Source organism: Lactuca serriola, chromosome 7 (genome assembly GCF_051521515.1).
Source record: "Lactuca serriola cultivar US96UC23 chromosome 7, Lser_US96UC23_V15, whole genome shotgun sequence".
Classification (NCBI taxonomy): domain Eukaryota; kingdom Viridiplantae; phylum Streptophyta; class Magnoliopsida; order Asterales; family Asteraceae; genus Lactuca; species Lactuca serriola.
Genome location: NC_136414.1, coordinates 195587798 through 195606449, shown reverse-complemented (window position 1 = coordinate 195606449; position 18652 = coordinate 195587798). Strand labels below are relative to the sequence as shown.

The following is an 18652-nucleotide window of genomic DNA, read 5'->3' as shown; positions in this document are numbered from 1 at the left end:
TCACAGGTGTTGTTATGATGTCACATTACATTGAGAGAATTAAAAGAGATGTAGATCACTAGTGATAATGAATGTAAGTTCTATTTATGCTTATGTTTCTGTATTGACGATGACATCCCAAATGTTTTAAACGGAATAAAAATACTTTTCTTCGGAAATTATGTGATAACGTATTTATCATGTTTTACTGGGAACAAATTCCGCAACCTTTTTATTAAAATAGATAATTTGATTTTAATAAAGCATAAACAAAAATCGGTCTTTTCTGGCCGTGAAAATGGGGATGTCACATTGTATTCGAGGGTGTACTTCAAAATTTTTGGGATCATGTGGTCAGAGAAAACAATACAAACTTCAAATTTTCTATGGCTGACTTCCTTCTTATGAATCTGAATGACTTAATCCTTGTCGCGAAGATTCTTAAGGTCAATAATGAAACAAAACTTCAGGGTACAATCAAAGAAGAATATCAGCTGGGTCTTGCTCATATCAATTTATTCATCGACAATTATTATAATTGTTTAGCCTTGACAGATGTCAGATTAGCTTTTACAATGGGTAAAGAGATTATCGTATCTCAATCATTATTGAATAGTAAAGCCGATTTGCAGCCTTATGATGATGGAGAGATAGGTATGAAACCTCATGGGATAATCTTTGTTGGTAAAAGCAAGAAGGGAAGGAAGACAAAGTTTTTGTTCCAAGCATGCAATGTCGAAAGATATATACTACTACATAGTATACAAACTTGATTGTTCATATGAATAACTATAAGAAAAACAATGAAGGAGATAAGGGTGAATTGAAGAAGGTGATGAATTGGTATGCAAAGATTCGAAGTTCGATGCATCAAGCTATCCAGATGTTGATGACCTAGGTTCGACACTTTTCACAAAGGGGGAGAATGTTGATGTCGAATTTGGTTGTGAGGTTTCCAATGTCAAGGGATAGTTTCATTAGTATGTAATGTTATTATAAGGGTACTTTAGTGTCAAAGCTTTTCATGTTTAGTCCCTTTTATTTTTTGTATGCGTTCTAGTTCCCTGTAAATAGGTGTTCGCTACTAGAATTAGATAAGAACTTTCTTGTAATTGTCTATCCACTCTACACTCATTGAAAGCATAATCGAACCAAACAAATATTATTTAGATCTTGTGTTCATCATTTTCATATCACTCTGATTCTATCATTCTTACTCGATTAAGTAACAACTACACTAAAAGAGTTGGTATCATCTGAGAGAGAGAGAGAGAGAGACTAAAAGTGTGTGATTTCGTACATTCTTGGTAGGAGATAGAAGCGCATAAGGCTTAGAACGAGAAGAAGCCTCTGGATCCAGTGTTCTTTTAGTGCTAGCTGCTTTTTGGAGGTAAAAAGGTATCACCTTGATCATTGTTTGGTTAGATCTCTTCTTTAGGGAGTTTGTGGCCATTTCCATCTTCCTTTTTGAGCCTTTGAGTTGTTTGAGTATTCCATGAAGTTGAAACTTCAAATCTAGGCAGTATGAGGTCTCTGATGCCTAAAGATGCAAGCTTTATCAAGCTATTGGCCAACTTTATGCATTAAACCCTTTATAGAGCTTTGTTTTGGCACTTTGAGCCCTAGGTGCCATGCATGGACGTAAAGCTTGCAACTTTACATGGTATTTTAGCCTTGGGAGGCTAGATCTAGAGTTTGGGGCTTTATTTCTGCTTAAAATCGTCTGAATGAGAAATGGACTTAAGGGACTTGACGAGTGGATGAGCCAACTGGACGAGTCGGTACTAGAATTAGATAAGAACTTTCTTGTAATTGTCTATTCACTCTGCACTCAGTGAAAGCATAATCGAGCCAAATAGATATTATTTAGATGTTATGTTCATCATTTTCATATCACTCTGATTCTATCATTCTTACTCGATTAAGTAACAACTACACTAAAAGAGCTGGTATCATCTGAGAGAGAGAGAGAGAGATACTAAAAGTGTGTGATTTGGTGCATTCTTGGTAGGAGATAGAAGAGCATAAGGCTTGGAACGAGAAGAAGCCTCTAGATCCAGTGCTCTTTTAGTGCTAGCTGCTTTTTGGAGGTAAAAAGGTATCACCTTGATCAATGTTTGGTTACATCTCTTCTGTAGGGAGTTTGTGGCCATTTCCATCTTCCTTTTTGAGAATTTGAGTTGTTTGAATATTCCATGAAGTTGAAACTTCAAATCTGGGCATTATGAGGTCCCTAATGCCTAAAGATGCAAGCTTTATCAAGCTATTGGCCAAGTTTATGCATTAAACCCTTTATAGAGCTTTGTTTTGGCACTTTGAGCCCTAGGTGCCATGCATGGACATAAAGCTTGCAATTTTACGTGGTATTTCAGCCTTGGGATGCTAGATCTAGAGTTTGGGGCTTTAGTTCTGCTTAAAATTGTCTGAATGAGAAATGGACTTAAGGGACTTGACGAGTGGATGAGCCAACTGGACGAGTCGGTTAGGATTTTCCCCGATAGTTTGGACACGTTACAACTTGGTGAGTTGATGAAACAACTCGACGAGTTGAGTTAGACTTTCCTGATTTCTCAGAGAAAAGAAGGAACTCAACGAGTGACGTAGATGAACTCGACAAGTTCGGATAACATGGACTGTTGACTCAAGCGTTGACTTATGTTGGCTTTTAGGGTTTGGTCAAGCCATGTGTAAAGAAGACCATAGAAGGGTAAAATATTCTTTCACCCTTTCCGAGAGTAAGAAAAAGGGTTAACCTAACTTTTTAGAGTTGTGATTATAAACTGTTAATTAGAGATGATTATATTATGTTGGAGGAGACTAGACTGTTCGTGGGGTACTAGATCTACTTGCTTACTAACAAGGTGAGTCTTCTCGCTATACTTACCATAGTGGTATTATTGTGTGACCGGAGGGTCTTATTTGAGTTATCGATCGGAGGGTCCTATGTGCTTATACTGAGTTATGTGATATTATGCATTTTGTCTTTGTGATATATGCTATATTATTCTGTTCTTTATTGAGTTAGGATCGGAGGGTCCAAACTGAGTTGTGAGACCGGAGGGTCTTCACTGAGATACGGGACTGTAGGGTCCACTCGAGCTGTAAGACCGGAGGGTCTTCACTGAGACACATGACCGGAGGGTCCACACCGAGCCGTGAGACCGGAAGGTCCTCACCGAGACACATGACTAGAGGGTCAATGCCGAGCTATAGCCATGAGAGGCTTATTATTTATGTATGTGGTATTTTGGGGAACTCGCTAAGCTTCGTGCTTACCGTGTTGTGTGATATGTGTTTCAGGTACTTCTCAGGATCTCGGGAAGGCGCCGACTTGATTGTACACACCAGTTAGAGATCATGATTTTGAGGATTTTGGGATTTTGTTAAACATTTGTTGACTTGTGTTTTGACAAATTATACACTTTGTGGTTTTTGGGAAATGTGATAATGAGTTTACATGATTTTAAAAATGAAAATTTTATTTGAAAATTTTATTTGAAAATTTACATTGTTACACTTTTCCACCATCGGTCGGGTACGCTGTGACAGATTGGTATAAGAGCTAATTGCCACAGCGAATTAACATTTCTTTAGGAATTACGGCTATAGCTTAGGAAATATATTCTGATTAGGTTTATCCTCAAGCCTATAAATAAAAGTAGTACTATTAATTACTCTACTGATAGACTACATATTGGAGAGGTGTGTAGGTTGGAACTGTTGACTTGGATTGTTGGATTTCAGAACAACTATACGCCAAAATGGTCCTGCCCACCGACTCTTCCTACCCGGCTGAACCATACATAGTCTAGAAGTACAAAACAATAATAAAACCATCAATCCCGAATAACATATACAAATACATAAGACAAATATCCAGGATAAATCAGTATGTGCAAATTGAGTCACTCCTAAATGTAGTCTGATTAACTATGTTTAGACTTGACTGAACCAATACATCGACTGGATTGGGGATACATAAACGATAAACCAGAAATCATAAATACAAATACAAACAATGTATGTAAAGTGTATCAAAATACATCATAAATTTCAAAAATACAAAGTATCAAACCCAAAAAAAACCCTCAACCTATTTATCGCTACTCTCGTACTTAGCCTCCTCATCCTCCGTGTCGTCATCGTCATCATCATCAGTATCTCTGGGAAGAGTGCCTGAAGGATCGACACCATCATGACCGACGCCCTATGACTAAGAAGGTGGTAAACACAAGGACCCACTCTAGGAAAAGGTTGATGGTCCATCCCTAGATGCCGCATCATCGCAGAGACCAAATCCATAATCCAACGATGCTCCTCCTTTGCAGCAATCAGATACTTCATCACATCACATAGAGTGGTCTTCAGCTGACCAGGCTCCGCGTATCTAGGCCTATGACGCCTCAAGAAGGCAGGAAAAGGGATGTCCTCCTGCTCCAGCTGCTGAATCGGCTCCACGATGTCGTCCTCCGGAATCCTCCATAGCTGCCCTACCTCCCTAACCAACGCCCGCATCTTCTAGAGAGCGATAGTACTCAACCCTCGGATAGGCATATGGACCATCCCACTAGTGTCGACCTCATAGGATAGGCATAGGGACCATCCTCCTTGAAGGTGTGGACCCTAGAGCCATGCTAGATAAGTTGGAAGTGATGGGTTTTGGTCATAAGAACATTCTATGTGCTCATACAAACCCTAATGCTTGGATCTAGGTTTCTCTATTGTACATGCAATTCATCCAAGACTATAAACCCTAGATCTAGCATATGATAATCAATATAACATATAATTAGGGTTTAGATCATACCTTGATTGTTATGTAGCAATAACAATCTCAAATCCTTCTTGTATTGACTTTAGAAAGCTTAGAGTCACAAATGTCACTCCTCTAATGGTTCACAAACACCAAGAGCAAGAGGATGAAGAGGAGAAGAGAAGGAGGCTGCCCAAAACATGTGGAAACCCTAGAAGGAAGCTTGTCCACGTTTTTGAGCCTTAAGGGTTCTATATATAGTGAGGCTATTAGGGTTATCTAACAAGGAAACCCTAATTTGGATGCTTAAGCCCTAAGCAACCCATGGAGCCTTTTTCTTAAGGCCTTGGACGATTTCATATGGGCTTCCCCCATAGAATTCGTCCACCTTATAATATAAGGCAATCCATGGCCCAAATTGCAATTATCTTATAATTACAATTTCAGTCCCTTAAGTTTAATTAATCTCTTATAGTCACAAAACTAATTACCAATTAATTATTGACTAATATTAATTAAACAATATGATTTCTCCTTTAATATATTATTCCCATAATATATTAATAAATCATATTTAATCCTTTCTCTCCATAATTCATCCTATCAAGTTGCTTTGGTGAAGGCAACCCAAAAGGACCATGCACCATCGGGTCAAGTACATACCAAAATAGTTATGGACTTAGACACTAATCCAACAGTCTCCCACTTGGATAAGTCTAATAACTATTCTGCGTATGACTTCAGATCATGATCTGCAATCGTAGCTTTCCAAAGCCGCTGTCAACTCTGATCCTATCAGATATGCGTGTCCTTAGATAAGGGATCATATATTCCTCCATTCTAGATATCATATGAGATATGATTTCAAATCATTCTCTTTGTACTATATCTCGATTCCCAATTTATGACGACAGACTAATTGAACAAATCAAATTAGCCCTAGCCCGGCCGAGCATTTACGTTTGTCATCACTAAACCATCGAGGGGCCCAAAGATATCGCCTTTATCCTACTTTGAATAAAAGGAATGGATAAACTTTGATTCAATGCTCGCTTGTACTTACTCACCGAATTACACACAATAATATGTTTTATAACACCAAGTTACTAGTGCGTTTACATATTATCAATGTGCAACCGATTTGCAAGATACAACTCACACATCTCGGTTTCAAGAATATAAGATGTTATCATCTCACCAATCACTCGTGATACAATTCATGGAGTGATCCAAGTGAGCGTGGGTTTAATCCAATGCTCAAATCATATTCATAAGCACTCATGAACGTTGCAGCAACCGTTTGCTTATGTCTAATACTCTTTAGACAATCCACACACCAATTCATGACAGTCTTTATTCATACCTACTTCCAACATATGAACGACTGTGGCTCGTTCGAATAATTTGACTGTTCTAAACCAATTAAATTATTTAGGAAGTCAAAACATGCAAAGTGAAACACAAGAATAATACTAATCCCATATGGCCTCAACCCTTTGAGCATAAATAAAACACCTTTTACTTATCACTATATCGATTACTCATTATTTGTCGTTTCGGGTTATCAACTTCTTACTTGAATTATAACACTTGTCCCATGCTCTTATCATGCACACAATGTTTACCTATGGTTCTTACTTTGTGAAATAGATCAAATTGAACACATTTCCAATCATTCTCATTTCACAACTCCAAATCCTTTTCCATAAGTAAAAGAATATCAAATTCTTGCCACTTATAGAATATATTAGATTCTAACATTTTATGCAATGATCCTTTCGTAATGTCACTGCACTAAATTCACAAAGACTATTGCCAATGATATTACAAAATCCTCTATCGGAGATTGTTACAATACAATTCCTTAGATATGATGTCTCTCACTCAAAGAACATTCCTTTGAACATCATTTTGCATAAAAGTTTCTAATCTAGTCATTGGTTTTCAATATTCAATTCCCAATATGGACACATTTCCATAATTTCCATATGACAACTCATTCTTAGTAGAATCTTATCTATTCATAATAATGTCGATATGGTCCATCCAATATGGAAACATTTCCATATCTTCCAATACTATACTTCCAACCACTTACAAGCGACCAATCCTCGGCGAACTTTGGATTGTCCTTTGATAGTTGTTTAATTATCTTAGTCAAAACCGATTCTTGTCCTTTTTCCCTCTAAATGCGCTAGACATTTGGAAAATTTTAGAATGGTCAAATATTATAGCATTTGCAATCAATCCTATACCCGAAGCGTATGAGACACGATGCATAATGTCTTACATAAAGATATGGTGCTTTATCAATCTTCTGCCATAATATTTTATTTGCTATGTTCTCAAAATTCGAACTATGAAGAGGAATGTCGTAATCATAGTCAAAAATTAAGAACACACTATGTACCTTTGACTAAATTTATTAACATTCCACAATCTAAGCCTTTAAATTTGAAATGAAGCATAATATTCTCTCCCTTAATTATAGCAAAACAACTTTACAACCCTTACGACTTTGCAAGGTATAACTCTTGTTTTCTATAATTAATATTGTCAACTTGCAATACGTGCCTTAATAATCATACAATCATAACATTTATGCTCCCACTATCATGATGATTATTATAAAACATAACACTTATGCTCCCACTAGCTTCGACATGTATTCATAAACATCTTAACTTTCAGAAAGACAATACTTATTGAATTTATTAAGTCCATGTTTCTAATACTTAATGCTTTGATAATCTTTTATCAAGGCCTCTTAAACTTATACACCTTTGCCTTAGATAGTTCATATGTGTGTCTAAACAATTAAGACTAATTGCCAAACTTCACAATTCAATTTATGGAAAGGGATACCGTAACCATGATCGAATTCGAGAATGCAATTTTATAATCACTATCTTCTTAAATTCTTTCTTAGTGAAAGCATTTCCTCACAATCATTATCATGAAGGAGGAAATCTTATGACACTTAGATTTAGATGGTGTATGTGTTCCTATCCATGTGAATTTGTTAAAACCAAAGTTTACGACAAATTCAAACTCATATGGATCGAACTTTCTTAATCTTGATTTATTGCCTTATGGTAGCACAGCTGCCCACCACGTCTTCCAAGTAGTTAAGCAGCTCACCTTTTCCTATCAATGTACTTTCCATTGATCAAGGTCCTTGCCTTTTATGTATTCAAATGAGAACTCATAGGACTCACATGCATAATTAACTCGATTGGATTGGCACATAAACAAAATAATGTCTTCACGATAGGTTGTAAACCTCAACTCGTGTGCTAGTGATGATCGATAAGGCTTATTTGATTTGTTCTTGAAACTTTTCAAGACTATTAAGACTCCCACTGACTCCTTGACATATACGATTCTCTTGTCAAAACATTTCTTGACAAACAAATATTCAAGAGTTAGTGTAGCTTTTATCAAAACAAAACACTTCATAATTTTTGTCTTAGTTGGTCTTTGTCTTATCCAAGACATCACAACCTTCCACAATTGATGAATGTTATAAACCTTCTTAATACTATTCACTCAATGTCACAATCTTAACTCTAAGACTTGTTTTGGAACGAAGTATGATTGACTTCTTGATTTGACCATTTCTTCAATCCTTGATTCCTCATACAATTGTACTAAGACTCACTTAGAGGATCAATTGAGATATGGTTCTTAATCATTAAGACCTATCATAAAGCATAAAAGGTACTCTCCCATCTTCTTAGAATGGAGAAACCTTTATCTTAATGCCTACTTGATTCTTCTTTTTCGTTCTGCTATTGATCTAAACATTTTCAATCAATTCAGAATTACACGTAATCTTATAAGCATAATCATATTTACTAAACCTTTAGTAAATCATGACGAATGTCTTTGTTACTCTTATGGTGGACTTGATCAACACGCAACTTTGTGTATTCGATCTCCAAGTCCTTCACTTGACACTTTGTCAATGAATTAGTCTAATTTCCAAATATGAAATTTCTCATTCATTGTGCAACCAAGATGCTTGATTCCAAGTTTCTGTCCAATTGAAACTTGGGCGATGAGAAACTCTCCCTATTTGGTAAATTCTCGACTTTCCATAAATAACATAATAAGAACCAAATTCATTATTGCTAATAATAGAAATATTTTAACATCAATTTGTCATACACGCCATTGTAAGGATAAATAATATAAAATCAAAATTTATTTTATTGCGGAAAAAATTGTCCTTACAATGCAATTCGTTGAAAAAACTATGCTAATACATATTTCTTAGCAATCTAATTCTAACTCTTAGTAGTAGCTCAAGAATCTAATCTTCAAGTAATGCGATCGAAATCCATTTCTTCAGGGTTAGATTCTGCTCACTTCTTCCCTTAAGCTTCCTCTCTTTTCTTCGATCCTACAAAACATTAATTGTAATCTTATCACATTATGTATTCAGAATCTAGAATGAAGCTTAAAAGAGTTAGTCAATGGATTTTACCTAAATTAGAGCCATACGTTTCGACTCTACCATCTCTTAGATCTCATAGGTAAATGGGGCAGCTTCGTCTCCAATGCCCATTCTCTTGGCAATAAAAGCAAATCGACTCTTTTGGAACAGGACATGGAACTACTTCAGACATCGCCTTTCTCTTATGATCAAACTTTTCGATCATAGCATGTCTTTCGTTGCCATTGTCTATATCCATAGAGGTCTCGAAGGCAGATTCACCAATCAACTTTGCTTTTCTATTACGCCAAATCATTGCTGATTCAGCAGCAATAAGCATATAGGTGAGATCTATAAGGGTCACGTCGTAGTTCATCTATTAGTACTCTCTTACGAACTCACTATATGAGTTGGGAAGTGACTGAAGAACCCAATCAACAGCCATTTCCTCACAGACAACGGATCCCAACATTCTCAGTCTATCAATGTGCAACTTCATCCCTAGGACGTGTGCACACACCGACTTTCCTTCTTTATGTTTACTTGCCAAAAGGGCTTGAGTGATCTTGAACTTTTCAAGCCTTTGAACTTGTGGGTTAGGGAGAATAATTGGAGGAGGAGAAGGAAGTGAAGCATGATTTCTTGTTCCTCGATCGAATCGTGGAATATCATCTTCATGTGGAATGCTTGTTCCACGGGATTTGAGAAGACCATAGTTGTCGAACTTTGACATCTACAAAACGGGAGAAAAACGAATTCAAGTTAGTTGATAGTTTGAGTCCTTAGTAAATCACCCAAATGAGATAATAAGGCTAGGACCCAACACAATATTCTACAACTCGGGAGAGGGATGTCGTAACCCAAATTGCAGAACATTTGAAGGTAACTGAATGACGATTCACTAATTTCCACCATGAAAAATGAAAAAGAAATTTAAGTTTTAAATCTATTAAAACTCCTAGATCCTTTGAGATTCATTGAACTTTCAATGGCATGTTTAAATCTCGATATGCCCCTCTTGTTTGTGACTGGGATGCCGAGGATCACAAAGCGGGTATGAATAACCATGCAAACTTACATGGTGCCCTCACATGTTACAGTCACCTATTCGATGTGCCGGTAAACCACACACGCTCCACCGAACTATGACCAACATTGAGTCACCCTTTGCTACCTTTGCTTAGAACCATTTAGTGTGCCGGTAAACCACACACGCTCCACTAACGTCTTCGCAAGGGCACAAAGTGTAATTTCATGGAATTGCATCAATTCACTTTTGCCTAAGTAACTAAGATTAGGAATTTATGAAAACATTTAGTTACTTTAATAATTCATTATACTTATAATGGAAGGTTTCGTCCTATCCTACCAGTTCGGCTAACGACCCTCCACTAGTCAAGAGTGCGGTGGGTAAGAGTGGATACCCATTCAATCGCCATTTTATAGGCAATTTCCTTAAACACCCCTTATAGACCAGCTTCGTGAATGAGGCCTACTAACGGTAAGACTGACTTTTACTCATACATATATATATAATGTTAGACTTTTAATGTTATATATAGTATAGGGTGTATTTTATACTTTCAAAATACTAGGTGGTCTAATTTAACAATTATACTTTTAATTCAATTAAATTGTAGACCTAAACTTTTATGGATTTATGAAACCTCTTTTAATTATGCACCTTAATTAATTAATAAAACCATAAGGGTGTGATTTGAACTTTTTCAAAACTATGCCAAGGTTTTAGAATTTAACATTCCTAATTAAACTTTTAATCAACTTTTAAATTCCAAAACTTGAGGGCAAGTTTTGAAACATTTCAACACATTAGGGTTTAGAATTTAAATATACATCAAAATTAAACTATTTAATCAAAATTTAAATTCCAAAACTTGAGGGCAAGTTTTCAAACCTTTTTCAAAACATTAGGGTTTTAACCATTTAAATTTCAAAACAACAAAACTTTTGGGGTTCAAATTTAAACTATAAAACCTAAAGGGAAAAATATGAAACCTTTCATAACAACAAGGATCAAATAACAAATAATCTAAATTAACAATTAATCATATAATTATCCATATTTGATTTATTTAATGATTTCTTGCAAAACAATTTATCAATTTACTCAAAATAATTAATCAATTATCACATAAGGAAACAATTATCTTATTAATTGATAAATATCTTTAGTTAGATCAAAATTATAGTCAAATATATCATATAATCGGATTAATATTGATCTAACATGATAAGGTAACTATCCATAAGCAAAAACAGCAAGAAATCGCGAAATACCCTCCATCTAACGAGTTGACTCGTCGAGTCAAGCTTGGACTCGTCGAGTCTGCATGGACTCGGCGAGTTCAGCCATGGACTCGGCGAGTCCAGCCTCCAGAATCCAAAAAATCGAATTTTCCAGTTATACCATGCATCAATACAATTGAAACCAAGCTAGGCTCTGATACTACTGATGAGTTTTGGTCATAAGAACATCCTATGTGCTCATACAAACCCTAATGCTTGGATCTAGGTTTCTCTATTATACATGCAATTCATCCAAGACTATAAACCCTAGATCTAGCATATGATAATCAATATAACATATAATTAGGGTTTAGATCATACCTTGATTGTTATGTAGCAATAACAATCTCAAATCCTTCTTGTATTGACTTTAGAAAGCTTAGAGTCACAAATGTCACTCCTCTAATGGTTCACAAACACCAAGAGCAAGAGGATGAAGAGGAGAAGAGAAGGAGGCTGCCCAAAACATGTGGAAACCCTAGAAGGAAGCTTGTCCACGTTTTTGAGCCTTAAGGGTTCTATATATAGTGAGGCTATTAGGGTTATCTAACAAGGAAACCCTAATTTGGATGCTTAAGCCCTAAGCAACCCATGGAGCCTTTTCCTTAAGGCCTTGGACGATTTCATATGGGCTTCCTCCATAGAATTCGTCCACCTTATAATATAAGGCAATCCATGGCCCAAATTGCAATTATCTTATAATTACAATTTCAGTCCCTTAAGTTTAATTAATCTCTTATAGTCACAAAACTAATTACCAATTAATTATTGACTAATATTAATTAAACAATATGATTTCTCCTTTAATATATTATTCCCATAATATATTAATAAATCATATTTAATCCTTTCTCTCCATAATTCATCCTATCAAGTTGCTTTGGTGAAGGCAACCCAAAAGGATCATGCACCATCGGGTCAAGTACATACCAAAATAGTTATGGACTTAGACACTAATCCAATAGGAAGTAAGAGCAAAAGGAAGATAAAGGCAAACCTCCGTCTGAGTAGGGCTAGAAAAGGTCGCCCGAAGGAACCTTGTCACACTCTTGTCTATGACAAATGGTGGAAGAGACAAATCGATGAATCAACCGATATATATAGGAGAACAGAAGGCACTCTCCTTGGCTGTCCTAGAGACATAAGTCCCCCGAGTGTGGGCCTAGACCTACATCTAGATATACTCCTATGGTGGGGCGGTAATACAACTGTCAAGGTAAGCATAAAAATGAGGGCTAAAAGTCTCCTCAACAGTGTAAATCCTTAGACAACTCTCCCTAGCTCGATCAGGCTACAGGAGCAGGATACGCCTCCCAGGCGAAAAGTAAAAGTTGATGGTCAGTCCATCGCGTCGGCTCCTTGTCGAAAAGAACTCAGCTAGGGTTAATAACATGTCTTGGCTGATACCATGGGAGATGTATTTCGCATGAATATGACTTTTATTATCATTCACTACTTATAATATACATAATAGCCTAATAATAAGGAATTGAAATACTATACATAACATATAATTATCTACCGCTATCGTGTTTATCAATATCTAGATTATCGTGAAGAAACATCATTGAGGTAACGGTATGTTTTCGATAGAACCGACTTGTTTCTCAGTAGGTTTTGGTGGCTTCTTTGAAAACATTAAGGAAGCTTGTGCTGCTGTGTCATCTTCTTGCTTCTTTGGGCCCTTTGGTGGTGTTTTCCACGGACTATTATCTATAGCACCAAAACTACCCTTGGGATCATCACTTGCAGTGGGCTCATCAGGCTGCGGCTTTGTGATCCTTATGACGCCATTGGGGCACAATGCCATCATCGCCACTGTCTCATAAACCTATTACCAGATCACCATAAATAATCAAGTAAAAAACTTGACACGTGTGGTTAGCCATATAAGAAGATACCTTGCATATATCATCTGCTTTTTCAACCCAACGTTTGCCTTGACACGTAATAATAATATACTCTTTGCACTCCTTAAACAACTTGTACAGATCTTCGTTAGTTGAAATTCTGGCCTCAGCAATCGTACATCCTGAACTGAGCTGAAATTTTGAAATATTTATATCATCAAAACATACATTTAATGATTTGAAATATTAAAATTATGGTTCTTAACAGAAATAAAGAGATTAAATTGGTTCGATTGTGCTTACAAGAGAAAGAAACAACTGCTCAAAGAAACCAGAAGGTGAGATGTTCTCAAAGCCATGCAGAATACCTTCCCTATATAGAACGATACCGATTTCCTTCAAATAGGGAACAGCGAATTTTATAAATGAAAAGTAAATTACTGTTCTGAACCCTGGGTATAATTGCGTTTTGGAATTTTCGTCCTTATCTAGGCTTCTTGTTGCATTTGTGGACTTTTTTCAAGTAAAATGACTACATTATGTCCCTAGTACGACTGATTTTTGTAATCTTGGTCGTAAAATTAGTCATGTGCTTGGAACATATACAAGAAAACGTTACAAAAATCTCAAATAATGACTAAAACTGAAAGAGAAAAATTATTGGTACTAAAATTTCAAAAATCAACTATATTCAGTAACCAAAAATGTAATTTACTCTTGAAAAAATGAAATCATCTCACTTACACTGATAAATCCTCATCGTATAATGGAGATTGTTTAACAGCAGGTATCGATTTTGCAGCTTCCCATAGTTCTCGCCACAAATTACCTTAAAATCTTGAAATTAAGAAAACCCGCAGAAAAAAAGAGATAATAAGAGGGTGTAGATATATATATACCTTCTTTTTGCATACGCGAACTCAGCTGTCCTTTAGAAGAAGAAAGATCACCATTAATGGATTCTTTACCCTCATCATCTGTTGATGTTTCTGTCCAGTCAGGGGGTGAGTGCCATCTAACGAAATCTTCTAATATGCACCCTGGATTTGCTGCCTAAAACATGATTAATTTATAGCCCAATTAAGCAGAAACACTAAGCTATATAGCCGTTAAAATTTCCTTTTTAATGAAACCATTTTGGTTAAAATTTCACCTTGAAAGCCTGCATGTCAGACAGAAGCTGAGAACACCCCGCACCAACACTGAGCACATATATAAAGAGTCAATTTTTGTGAAAAATCATACAAGTTTGGAATAAATGGGATGATAGAATAAGCAGCTTAATGGAATGAGTTATGCTCATGTTTGTTTGGTCTGATAGAGGAAAGGAATGAATTTCAAATGAATTTAATTCAGTGTACGTACGTAAAAGTAAAAGAGATTATAAAAGTCAAGGTCCCATACATATCATGGTCATTGGAACTTCATCAAAGCCAAGAAGATTGACTTATGTGGTTTAGCCGTATGATTTGATTTTGTTTTGAACCCACAATTTGCATTGTATTGTATGTAAATATACATAACTTTAAACTCTATTTAGCACATTATTTTACTTATAATTAAAGAATTTTTATTTATAAAAACGTAACAGAAGCTCATTAATTAAACACCAAATGATTTATGATAAAGTTAAAAAAAAAATTGTTATTTCAAAAAATAAAACCGTAATTTAATTAAGATAATAAAAAAAATGTAACTTTTTATGTCAATAATGTTTAAATAAATAAAAACTGAAAACTTTCATCTTATTTCACAATGATATTAACGAAAAACCACCCATTAACTAAGGAACGAAAATCTACAATTTTGAAAGAAGCACATCCCTTCATGACTGATCTATTCCAATTCCACATCATCACATAAAAACAAACAAAACAGTTATTTTATTTATTTATTTATTTATTTATTTTCATTCCTTCCATGATTCCTTCATACCAAACGACTACCTTGATGCACTAACCTCCCAGTACGTAACACAAGCTCCTCCGTTTCCCTAATAACTTCTTCAGTAAGCAACGGCCCTTCCTATGAACCAAAACGTTAACAAAAACAGGAGTCGATTTCATGATAACCAATGGCATATCTCGTAAATATGATCAAATTAAACCTGCATAATAGGTGTATACACGGGTTCACCAGTTTTTAAAAGTGTGGTGTTCTCAAGTCGTTTGTGAGCTCCTAATCGGAGCACACGTTCCCCAGAGCTAATCTTAGCATACAAATCAGGATCACGATTGGCTTGTTTTAGAACCGCATCTAATGATTGGGTGGCAATAACTCGCCTTTGTTTCCTCGAAATACAACAATTGATAACCTGCGAATCCTGGTACAAAAGACAGGAATTTAAGTTTGGGATATCATCCGGAGGGATTCCTGGTATGTATTGTCCTTCACACCATAGCCTTCTCAACTGTACATCAAATATTCAAAAAAGCATGCATCAAGAGAGAAAGTTAACATACGTCTAATTAAATAGATTGTGTTAGCATTGAAACTTATGACATGAAATCACCCGTCAACCTATCAAACGTATATATATATATATATATTAGTTTTTTTTTAATATTTTATTTAATCTTATAAATTCAAAAAATACAAAAAGCAAAATCTCAAATTCTTAAAAATGTACGTAGAATCTTTTTCCGACAATTAAATTTTAACAATTTTTTGGGTTTGTAAGTTGGTTAATAACTAAGTCTATATTTTTTTTTTACTTTATTTAACCTTTAAAATTTCAATGGGTCCAACCAGGTCGACCTGTTTATCGTTGGGTTGTGAGAAAAATAGATGGGTCAACCCGTATTGAAAAAATTGTAACCTTATCATTATGCATGCTGTGTAACGTTGAAAATCTCAACCCATTTAATCAAAGAGTCTACACAAACCCAACGCAACCATTGTGAGCTCCATACAAGATAGACAAGAGCAACTCACTTCTAAAACTACCCTCGACCAAAACAATGCCATTTTCCTCAAAGTTTTCAAACTTCCAACAACTGCAGCAAGCTCCGTAACGAAGCTCTCGGCAGGTGCTCCATGAAGTTCTTTGGAAAAATTAGTAATCATTTTATTCGTCTTAAAACAAGATCCAACCTTCTTTCGAGAAAAGTTTCCTTCTGCAAATATCTTGCAATGATTATAATGGTAGTGAAATGTTATCAAGAGGGACTTCAAGAAACTAAACAATGTCACTTTTTTCAGGAAAGACAACATTATAAGTTAGTAAGTAAAGAATTTACCCGCATTGAGAAGTGAATGGATAAAAGACATTACTTTTTCATTACGACCAAACTCAGAAGAAAACTTATCATCTTCCCTCTCCCCCACTACAAATGATTTCATAGCAGATAAGCTTAAACCAGATCTCTCTTTTACAGGTGATGAATCTCTTGATGATGCCAAAAGATCCTTCATCGACCTTAAACCTTTTGTGGTCCTGATTTCATCATCATAACATGTAGATCATTCACAAATAAAAGCACAGAATTAAAAAGTTATATTAGAAAATACTTACTGAAAACCTATGGCCAATTGCTTTAGCACGGCTGATGATGGTATGATATTGTTATTCACCTCAACATGAGCTGGTGAATTGTCCTCTTTTGCCTAAAATATATGAAGATATTTGTATAATGAACATACGTACTACTAAGTATTGCTTGGATATGGGTTTTTAATGTGATTATTGTTACATGTTTTACTTTTACAGAATGTTTATGTGAGAAGAAGAAATTACCAGAAAATTAGGAATCCCCTTTAATAGGTACACATTTCCATCAAAAATCGGAAACGACATTTTCGGATTATCGGTTCTCTTAGCTTCTTGGACTCCCTTTCTTCCCAAAATCTTACGTTTTCCAACGAGTCCTGCCGAAAATTTATCCATGCTTAGTATCTTAGATTGAACATCAAACATATACATTGATCGATTAAAACCCTTCGAATAGTGTAATTGGACCATAATGAATTGGAATATGAAACAATGCAGATTGTGGCCAAAAACATGGAGAATGAATATGTACCTAAGTTACAACGAGAACCATTATTTCCGGATATCGGCGATTTCTTTAGGGAATCAACTTCTTTCAGGCAATGAGGATTTCAGTTGAGATACATGATATAAAGAGAGCTCAAAAAGGAATTACAAGCTTCTAAATATAGATTGATTTTGAAAACAAGTGGCAATCAAGAGAGATGGAAACCTAGATCGGCGGAGTAATCTGATTTTTTAATATCCGTGATTTTCTGGTTGGTGATCAAGTGATTTGTGAGAGCGTATTTGTAGGGAAATCTAGTTTGCTTCCATTTGATTCGTGGAACCACGAAATATACATAGAATTGACTATTCAGTGTAGTGTGTATAAGTAGATTTAAAAAACACCTCTACTTAAAAAACATGTAAAAGTCATAACTTTTTTTTACCAATAATATTAAGAGAAATTAAATTTTTTCTTAGTTTTTATGCCTACAAATATTCCTACACAATAATATTATGACAAGTGTCATCATTCCATATTTTTGTAACTAACTCATTAAGGCTATATTAAAAAATATCAAATAAACTTAAATTGACTCTACAAGAAACGGGACCTATAGGGACGACAAATATCGTCTCTATAACATGTCGTCCCTATAGCTTTCATCTTCATAGCCCCGTCGCAATAGATCCTTTTGGTCGTTGCTATAAATATCGTCGCAATATGCATCCTTTAGAGACAACATGTCGTCTTGTTTTGGTTCATCGCTATATGATGTTGGTCTCCATAGACGAAACTATAGAGACGACATGTCGTCTCTATAGGTATATCTATAAAGACAACATGTCGTCTCTATAGATAGAGATGTAGAGTGGGCGTGCATACCCTTTAGCGACAACTTGTGGTTGTGGTAGATGCACCAATAGAAACGACATGTCGTCTCTATAGATCCACCTATAGAAACAACATGTCGTCTCTATAGGTATACCCATAGAGCGATTTTTTTTCTCTATAATTTCCCAGTATTCCCAGGCTTTGTTTTGTGGGTGTTCAGCATCCTACTTGCATTGCAATAACTTCACCAGTTATCTAGCAAATACCACCTTTTCGGTTAAATAAAAAGTCAAAAAATTTCTTGAAAACTTTAAATAATTAATTTCTTATTTCAATTTTTTAAAAAAGAAAAACAAAAAAAGGAAAACCAACCTCCAAAAATAACAAGGTCATATTTGACATCCAAGGAGTTGAAAATTTCCCAAGATGCCACCTGAAATTACTTTCTAAATGTAGCAATATAAATTTCCCACCATGCTGAAAATTTCCTACCAAGCTGAAAACAAGTTCCTGT

At 35.4% G+C, this 18652-nt stretch overlaps 1 protein-coding gene across 1 annotated transcript; it reads right to left on the bottom strand.

Moving 5' to 3' along the window:
- Positions 1-12931: 12931 nt before the first annotated feature.
- Positions 12932-17527, bottom strand: LOC145062647 (uncharacterized). The gene is made up of 13 exons (XM_079010228.1): positions 17350-17527; positions 17064-17194; positions 16842-16933; positions 16567-16763; positions 16262-16443; positions 15435-15737; positions 15288-15352; positions 14481-14529; positions 14227-14380; positions 14072-14156; positions 13631-13700; positions 13379-13519; positions 12932-13308 (listed from the first exon to the last, which is right to left on the bottom strand). Exons 2-13 carry the CDS (start codon positions 17121-17123, stop codon positions 13042-13044), a joined length of 1665 nt encoding a protein of 554 aa, XP_078866354.1. The 5' UTR covers positions 17124-17194; positions 17350-17527; the 3' UTR covers positions 12932-13041.
- Positions 17528-18652: the final 1125 nt, after the last annotated feature.

Excerpts from the sequence above, each read along its gene's own strand:
- LOC145062647 (XM_079010228.1), bottom strand. The coding sequence starts at position 17,123 with ATGTCGTTTCCGATTTTTGATGGAAATGTGTACCTATTAAAGGGGATT. Across the intron at positions 16,934-17,063 it reads AGGGGATTCCTAATTTTCTG|GCAAAAGAGGACAATTCACC; the intron begins GTAATTTCTTCT and ends CATATATTTTAG. Across the intron at positions 14,530-15,287 it reads CTTGTGTTACGTACTGGGAG|TGTTGGTGCGGGGTGTTCTC; the intron begins GTTAGTGCATCA and ends ATATGTGCTCAG.